Source organism: Lethenteron reissneri, unplaced genomic scaffold (assembly GCF_015708825.2).
Source record: "Lethenteron reissneri isolate LAM-NWPU_2019-01 unplaced genomic scaffold, ASM1570882v1 scaffold_1409, whole genome shotgun sequence".
NCBI classification, from domain to species: domain Eukaryota; kingdom Metazoa; phylum Chordata; class Hyperoartia; order Petromyzontiformes; family Petromyzontidae; genus Lethenteron; species Lethenteron reissneri.
In genome coordinates, this window is record NW_026891123.1 from 211,063 (window position 1) to 220,527 (window position 9,465).

At 49.9% G+C, this 9,465-nt stretch overlaps 1 protein-coding gene across 1 annotated transcript; it reads left to right on the plus strand.

Moving 5' to 3' along the window:
• Positions 1-6,919: 6,919 nt before the first annotated feature.
• LOC133362244 (zinc finger protein 391-like) lies at positions 6,920-8,580 on the plus strand (the record flags this gene model as incomplete). The annotated part of the gene is made up of 2 exons (XM_061581175.1): positions 6,920-6,939; positions 7,884-8,580. Coding segments are annotated over exons 1-2 (717 nt in total), but the record flags the coding sequence as incomplete, so codon positions are not given.
• Between the last annotated feature and the right edge of the window lie 885 nt (positions 8,581-9,465).

A 9,465-nucleotide genomic window follows, 5' to 3' on the forward strand; every position in this document is an offset into this window, starting at 1 on the left:
AGCTGCCTTCTTGTCTTCATCCAGCGTCGCCCTCGTGTGGGTAAACTCGCCTGAGATGCGAGCCTTGGTCTGGACCGTGGAGTCCTGCACTTCCTTGCGAGCGGCCTTCATCCGTCCCACGGATGCCTCCGCCTTCTTCCTCTTCTCCTCCACCGCTCGCGTCTCCTCTCCGACTCCATGCTTCCGTGTCTGATGCTCATCCTCCAGTGTGATAAACGTATGACCCGCGTGGTCTCCTGCGATGGTGCAGTCCCTGCACACGATGCTGAGGAGGTCTTGCATCTTGCAGTAGAACTTGAGCTGCTCTTTGTGCCTCTTGCACTTGCGTTCTTCAGGGTTCACATCTGGTGAAACCAGGACGTGGTCATTAAACTTCTTCTTCGCTCCTGCCCCCCCCCCCAATCTCGCGAGAACTCGCTCCTGCCCCCCCCCAATCTCGCGAGAACTCGCTCCTGCCCCCCCCCAAATCTCGCGAGAACTCGCTCCTGCCCCCCCCCCCAAATCTCGCGAGAACTCGCTCCTGCCCCCCCCCCCCCCAAATCTCGCGAGAACTCGCTCCTGCCCCCTTCCCCAAATCTCGCGAGAACTCGCTCCTGCCCCCTTCCCCAAATCTCGCGAGAACTCGCTCCTTCCCCCTTCCCCAAATCTCGCGAGAACTCGCTCCTGCCCCCCCCCCAATCTCGCGAGAACTCGCTCCTGCCCCCCCCCCCATCTCGCGAGAACTCGCTCCTGCCCCCCCCCCAAATCTCGCGAGAACTCGCTCCTGCCCCCCCCCCAAATCTCGCGAGAACTCGCTCCTGCCCCCCCCCCCAAATCTCGCGAGAACTCGCTCCTGCCCCCCCCAATCTCGCGAGAACTCGCTCCTGCCCCCCCCCCAAATCTCGCGAGAAACTCGCTCCTGCCCCCCCCCCCCAAATCTCGCGAGAACTCGCTCCTGCCCCCTTCCCCAAATCTCGCGAGAACTCGCTCCTTCCCCCTTCCCCAAATCTCGCGAGAACTCGCTCCTGCCCCCCCCCCCCCAAATCTCGCGAGAACTCGCTCCTGCCCCCCCCCCAATCTCGCGAGAACTCGCTCCTGCCCCCCCCCCAAATCTCGCGAGAACTCGCTCCTGCCCCCCCCCCCAAATCTCGCGAGAACTCGCTCCTGCCCCCTTCCCCAAATCTCGCGAGAACTCGCTCCTTCCCCCTTCCCCAAATCTCGCGAGAACTCGCTCCTGCCCCCTTCCCCAAATCTCGCGAGAACTCGCTCCTGCCCCCTGCCCCAAATCTCGCGAGAACTCGCTCCTGCCCCCCCCCCCAAATCTCGCGAGAACTCGCTCCTGCCCCCTTCCCCAAATCTCGCGAGAACTCGCTCCTTCCCCCTTCCCCAAATCTCGCGAGAACTCGCTCCTGCCCCCTTCCCCAAATCTCGCGAGAACTCGCTCCTGCCCCCCCCCCCCAAATCTCGCGAGAATTCGCTCCTGCCCCCTTCCCCAAATCTCGCGAGAACTCGCTCCTTCCCCCTTCCCCAAATCTCGCGAGAACTCGCTCCTGCCCCCTTCCCCAAATCTCGCGAGAACTCGCTCCTGCCCCCTTCCCCAAATCTCGCGAGAACTTGCTCCTGCACCCCCCCAAATCTCGTGAGAACTCGCTCCTGCCCCCCCCCCCCCAATCTCGCGAGAACTCGCACCCAGCTCGAGTCCTCCAGGCAGCTCCTCTGCAAGAAAGGCGGCACACAGAGCGTCGGGACTTAATGATCACGCACGCACACCGCCCTGCTGCATGTGTGTATAGAGCGGGTAGTGCAGCGGTTAGCGCCTTCTCGTGACTTGCAGCTTGCCCATGCGTTGCTAGACTTGTGCTTAGAGCCCGTGGCATCAGGCGTGGCGGCAAGCTGCCTGCCACTGGCTCCAGCGGCAAAGCTGTTCCCTCTCACGCGGCGAGGCCAGCGGTGGCAGAGAGTCGGGCACGGCGAACACGGCCATATCCCGTGGCGGTCTTGTCGTCTTACTGCGGGGCATTGCGGATATTCCCCAGATGTAAGGCTGCTTCTCGGCATCTTCTTCCATCTCTGCGTCCCAATCCTCCTGGCACGGCTGTGCCTCCCCGCTGCTCTGCGGCACCCAAGAATGACCATCTCCTCTCTCCGCACGCGGCCGCCCCTCGCGTCGACCGTCCGGTCGGGGCACTGCGCCAGATGCTCGGCCACGTTACTCCTCCTCAGTATCCGGTGGCGTGCGTTGAGTGGGCACGTGCGCATGTTCTGCGCCACCTTCTTGTGCGTCAGGCTACACTTGGCCACGTGATGGGTGTAGCGCTTCGCGCACACGATGTGGCTGGGGTCGTAGGGACACGGAAAGAGCGAGTCAGGGTCCACATCCGTCATGCTTGGCAGAACAGGATAGTCTCCCCGTGTCTCCTCCCCGTGTCTCTCCGTGTCTCCCCTCCACTGTACCCTTCTTTCCTTCCTTTCTCGCTCCATCTGTCTACCTCCCACCCCACTCCCCTTTGTATTTCTCTCCCCAACTCCTTGTTTCTCTCTCGCTCTGCCTCTCTCTCTCTACTCTCTCCACCTACGCCACCCACACACCCTCCTGCATCCACCTCTCTCTGAACTCCGGTCCCTACGCTTGGGAGCCGGACAAGCCCCTCTCTGTACCAGCGTGGACGGCACCCTCGTGGTGTTCACCTTCTGAAGTGCTCGCTCGTCACCGTGGCGTGCGCGATGACCACCACCACCAACCACCACGTGACTTTTCTTTCGTGTTGTGCGCGGTGCTTTTAGCGCCATAGCGCATAGATTTGTAGCGTTTGTTTTATTTGTTTGCTGGTGACTTTGTGCATTTCATATCGGAATCGCCTCCAGTGCTGTTGCTGCTGCTGGCGGCATTAAAAGTTGTTTAAAAAGTCAAAAGTCTGCCCCGTCTCTCCCCTCGCAACTCTCTCTTCCTCTCTCTCTCTCCACCATCACCACCACCACCATCACCACCACCATCACCACCATCACCATCACCACCATCACCACCACCATCACCACCATCACCACCATCATCACCACCACCACCATCACCACCACCATGATCACCATCACCATCACCACCACCATCACCACCACCATCACCACCATCACCACCATCACAATCACCACCACCACAATCACCACCACCATCACCATCACCACCACCATCACCACCATCACCATCACCACCATCACCACCACCATCACCATCATCACCACCATCATCACTACCACCACCATCACCATCATCGTCATCACCACCATCACCACTACCACCATCACCACCACCACCATCATCACCACCATCACCACCACCACCATCATCATCACCACCATCACCACCATCACCACCATCATCACCACCATCATCACCACCATCATCACCACAATCACCACCACCATCATCACCACCACCATCACCACCATAATCACCACCATCACCACCATCACCACCATCACCACCACCACCACCATCACCACCACCACCATCATCACCACCACCACCATCAACACCACCACCACCACCCACCATCACCATCACCACCATCATCACCACCATCATCACCACCACCACCACCACTGTCACCACCATCACCACCACCACCATCACCACCATCACCACCATCACCACCCACCATCACCACCCACCATCTGTGAGTCTATGGCTCTCTCTCTGTGTGAGTGAGTCTATGGGTCTCTGTGTGTGAGTGAGTCTATGGCTCTCTGTGTGAGTGAGTCTATGGGTCTGTGTGTGTGAGTGAGTCTATGGGTCTGTGTGTGTGAGTGAGTCTATGGCTCTCTGTGTGTGTGAGTCTATGGGTCTGTGTGTGTGATGAGTCCATGGCTCTCTCTGTGTGTGAGTGAGTCTATGGGTCTGTGTGTGTGTGTGAGTCTGTGCCTCTCTGTATGAGTGAGTCTATGGGTCTGTGTGTGTGATGAGTCTATGGCTCGCTCTGTGTGTGTGAGTGAGTCTATGGGTCTCTGTGTCATGAGTCTATGGCTCTCTGTGTGTGAGTGATGAGTCCATGGCCCTCTCTGTGTGATGATAAGTCTATGGTTCTCTCTCTGTGTGTGAGTGAGTCTATGGGTCTCTGTGTGTGAGTGAGTCTATGGCTCTGTGTGTGTGATGAGTCTATGGCTCGCTCTGTGTGTGTGAGTGCTTCTATGGGTCTCAGAGTCTGAATGACTCTGTCTTCTCGACAGACCTGTTCTCTGTCGAGAAGACAGCGTCTGAATGACTCTGTCTTCTCGACAGACCTGTTCTCTGTCGAGAAGACAGAGTCTGAATGTGGGGGGGTGGGAGGTTGAAACTTATGGAAACATTTGTAATAGATTGACGGTGATCATTGCCACGAGTGTGTAAGAGAAGTGAACGCATCGCCTGTGGAGAACACGGGGATCGAACCCGCAACCTCTCGCATGGGAAGCGAGACTGCGCCACTCGCCCAGCGTGTGAAGGTGTCAAGCTCTGGGCTCCTACACGGTGACGTTCAGCCACATCCATGAATGAGTTCTAGATATGAAGCTTTCAAGTTCAAGTTCATGTATTAGGTGTAGCCCTGTGAGCCATTCGGCTCTTGAATCGGGTGCAACCGCAACAAACAAAAAACAAAGACATGAAAAAAAAATCTCAAAGTGACTATATGTGACTAAGAGCAAACAGAAAATCCAAGAAAAGACAGCAAAATATTGCAGAAAAAAACACCGTACACACCAACGCTGTGTGCAAATATCCCAGTGGGATGCAAGTCAAACAACAACAACAACCACAACAATAAGACAACTTAGATTATGGCCATCAGTCTAACTCTGTACTACAACAAACAAACATGGCTAAACCAATACACTTTTCGAAATCACCAAAATAAAGCCATGAAAGCAAAATTTCGATCAACAATGTTTCTTTTAATAAACAGCAAATCCCAATCAAGCGGTCAGTGCCTTGCCCAATGGACTCACCAAATGTGTAACGTTTTCTATTTGAATAAATGTAAAATAAGTATAACCCGTAAAAACAAAGTTTTTCACTCTAAATCCTTTATATGCGTGGCGGCTAGAGTTCTCTCGTCCTCTGGCTTGAGATGGCTGCCACCTATGGGTCAGATGATTGCCTGCCACCATTAAGCAATTGGTAATTAAATATTTAATTTGTTTTCCCTAAACAGTGTAACATTTTGGACATTTTTTTCCACGAACATTAATTGTCACGCACAACGAGTCTGTGTGCCAAATGTCAGCTCGATTGGATCACGGGAAGTGGGTTTAAAAAACGACCGAAAGATTTGCACGGTCGTAAGCAAGCAAGCACTCAAGCAAGCAAGCGAACTTAATATAAAGGATTTAAAAAATATTCGCCTGCGGAGGACGCGGGGATCGAACCCGCGACCTCTCGCATGGGAAGCGAGACTGCGCCACTCGCCCAGCGCGTGAAGGTGTCACGCGCTGGGCTCCTACACGGTGACGTTCAGCCACATCCATGATGAGTTCCAGATGTGAAGCTTTCGTGACTGCAATGATTCATACTCTTAGGCTTTTTTCGATCAAGTCGCTTATTAAATTGTAGATTTGAAGCTTTCGTGACTGCAATGATTCATACTCTTAGGCTTTTTCGGTAAAGTCACTCATTAAAGCATAAAACCCACGACGTTTCGATCTCCACACATTAACATAATGTATTAATGACGTCAGTTAGAGTCGCCACTCGTTGTGGGAGGGGCTGTTGCTTGTACCCCGGGAGTGACGTCATGTCACCTGCTGCCGCGTGACGTCACAGGCTGCAGCTTCGCGCGTGCAGTGAAATCCGAGGTGAGAAATTCTCATCGCAGTTGTTGTGGTTGTTGTTGTGGTTGTTGTTGTGGTGGTTGTTGTTGTTTACCAAGCTAGAGCCTCGCTCTCTCTCTCGTAGGGATGTCACTAGAGCAGCAGCAGCTTGTGAATCGATGTCCAAGTTGGAACTTTACAACGCGGGGCCTAGACACGCGGGGCCTTGCCTCCTGTCCTCGCCTGGTCGCGTTTGCTTTAATTCCCTCCCTTAAGTTTAATTTGTCTTCACGCGGCTCGCTACTTTGTCACTTTGGTTTACTGTAGATATTAACGCAGTTTTTTTTTCGTTTTTTTACCAGCCCAAGCCCGCCTGAGCTGCTGTACCGCTCTTGTTTACAGAAGCTACCTGCCCACGACACAAGGTGGGTGGGTGGGGTTTTGTGAACGCGTGTCTCGGTGTTTTGACTTAAAACTTTCGTAACTGCAGCAATTCATATTCTTGGTTCTTTCGGTGAAGTCACGGAGATAGAAAATTTTGTAAAAATAACATAATAAAATTAATAAAAGTAAACAAAATTGTAAATAAAAAAACCCACGACGTTTCCATCGCAACACAAGTGGCATTTATTTGATGTTATTATCTGTTGTTATTGTCTATCTACGTGACTTTACCGAAAGAACCAAGAATACGTGTGGAAATGTGTATCGGTCAAAGAGGCTAAACTCGTGCTGATGTTGACTCTAAATGTGGAGGGGAAACCCGGGAGATCCGGAGGAAAATCCACGCGACCACGGAGAGAGACACGCAAACTCCAAATATACAGCAGCAGCAGCAGGCGTCAGGGTCGGGATCGAACCCACGACTCCCTGTAGACCAGGCGAGGTAGTTAACATCTCACCATGGAGAGAGAGAGAGACACAAACTCTAGTTAGCCTCGGCTATGTTGATTGATCCTCAATGAATTACTTTGTGGAGTGAGGAAGCATTAATACTGAGCAGATGAAGGTGGCCAGGCATGGGTCTGGACACACCACCACCTGTTAACCATGCCAGTGTGTGACAGTGTCAAGTTTGTGTTTGCAGTAAAGTCTATTAACTCTGTTGAACACGGAGGTTATATCAAAACAATAGTTTATTTTTGTTTCCCTCTGGAAGCACATGCAGCTGAATTCGGATCTGTTCATCCCAGCATTCAAGAACGTTAATTTATGCATTTCTGCATAGCACAAATAGAATTGTTTTCAACCCCCTTTGCAATGTCAGCTGAATTTAGCTTTTATACATATTCCTTTTGTAGCCAGACAGCCGAAATTGTGTGCTCGGAGTTTTGGGTTAACATTCATTTTTAAGATACGAGGGCTCCCAGGCATATTTATGACCACTTGCTCTCTCATTGTTTGCCATCACAGCCCGTGTGATGAATTTGAGTAACGTTTTTACTACATCATGAATATATGAATAAGTATAGACGTGTAAGTCACGTGTGACTGTACATATGCGTTCTTCTGTGCCTCGATACCGGAGTGGATATATTCTTAGGTTTTTTTCGGTAAAGTCACGTAGGTAAAAAATGTAAATTAATAAAAGTAAAATAAAACAAATTAAAAAATTCACGACGTTTCGGAAGCAACACAAGCCTCCGTCTTCAGGTGGAAACGTCACAGCCACGACAGCTGTATTTTTTTTTTTACTTGATACAGCTGTCGTGGCTGTGACGGTTCCACCTGAAGATGGAGGCTTGTGTTGCTTCCGAAACGTCGTGAATTTTTTAATTTGTTCATTTTTACTTTAATTTAAATGTTTTACCTACGTGACTTTACCGAAAAAAACCTAAGAATATGAATCCTTGCAGTCACGAAAGTTTCAAATCTAGAATGGTGTGGATATTCCTATTATCTGTCTGCAGCTGACGCTTCCTTCGACGCTTCCTCTGCAGAATTGGTCTAATGGAGCAAAGGCAGTCAGCACAGCTCGGTACGGCAAGGCAACAATGCGACCAGAGTGCATACAGCACGGAGCGCACTGGAAATTTGACACAGCACCAGAGAACACACACAGGAGAGAAACGTTTCAAGTGCACTGTGTGTGGGAAGGCCTTTGCAAAGTCACGTAATCTTGTAAGACACCAGAGAATACACACGGGAGAGAAACCCTTCAAGTGCAGTGTGTGTGCGAAGGCATTTTCTCATTCATCTGTTCTTAAAAAACACCAGAGAACACACACAGGAGAGAAACCCTTCAAGTGCAGTGTGTGTAGCATGGCATTTTCACGGTCATCTTCTCTTAAAAATCACCATAGAACACACACAGGAGAGAAACCCTTCAGGTGCATTCTGTGCGGGAAATCCTTTGCAAAGTCACATAATCTTGTAATACATCAGAGAACACACACGGGAGTGAAACCTTTCAGGTGCACAATTTGCGGGAAGGCGTTTGCACAAGCATCTGTTGTTCAGACCCACCAGAGAATACACACAGGAGAGAAACCCTTCAAGTGCACTGTGTGTGGGAAGGCATTTTCACTGTCATCTTCTTTTAAAAAACACCAGAGAACACACACGGGAGAGAAACACTTCAAGTGCAGTGTGTGTGGGAAAGCGTTTGCACATTCATCTACTCTTGTAAGACACCAGAGAATACACACGGGAGAGAAACCCTTTAAGTGCAGTGTGTGTGCGAAGGCATTTTCACTGTCATCTGTTCTTAAAAAACACCAGAGAACACACACAGGAGAGAAACCCTTCAAGTGCACTGTGTGTAGCATGGCATTTTCACAGTCATCTGATCTTAAAAAACATCAGAGAACACACACAGGAGAGAAACCCTTCAGGTGCTTTCTGTGCGGGAAGGCGTTTACACGGTCAGAACATCTTCAAAGACACGAGAGAACGCACACGGGAGAGAAACACTTCAAAATTCACGACGTGACTTTACCGAAAAAACCTAAGAATATGAATCCTTGCAGTCACGAAAGCTTCAAATCTAGAATTGTCGGTAATGTTTAGAATTATCTACATTTTGACTCAAGACGCAATCATGCAATGGCCTACTCGTTTTGAATGACACAATAGTATGTTTTACATCCACTGTTAAGCAGACGGTGCATAATTATTTAAAATAGCTTAATACGATGTAACCTGGTGCAGTATATTTCACTGCAGTAATTACATTTTGTTAAAATGTAAAATGTCTGTCAATAATTTAGAATGAACACTGATTTTGTGTACATGCAACATTTTATTTACAAGGGTCAAACATTGAATAAGTGATGTTAGGACAAAGTGTGTGTTTTTGGAAGTAACCTGTACAGATAACTCAGGTGAGACCCGTTGTTCTTGTGATACAGCTCAAAGGGTAGTTTTAAATCCTTTATATTAAGTTCACTTGCTTGCTTACGACCGTGCAAATCTTTCGGTCATTTTTTAACCCACTTCCCGTGATCCAATCGAGCTGACATTTTGCACACAGACTCGTTGTGCGTGCCAATTAATGTTCGTGAAATTTTTTTTCAAAAATTTTACACTGTTTATGGAAGTTTTTAAAAATATTTAATTACCAATTGCTTAATGGTGGCAGACAATCATCTGACCCATAGGTGGCAGCCATCTCAAGCCAGAGGACGAGAGGACTCTAGCCGCCACGCATATAAAGGATTTATAGTGAAAAACTTTGTTTTTACGGGTTATACTTGTTTAAATCCTTTA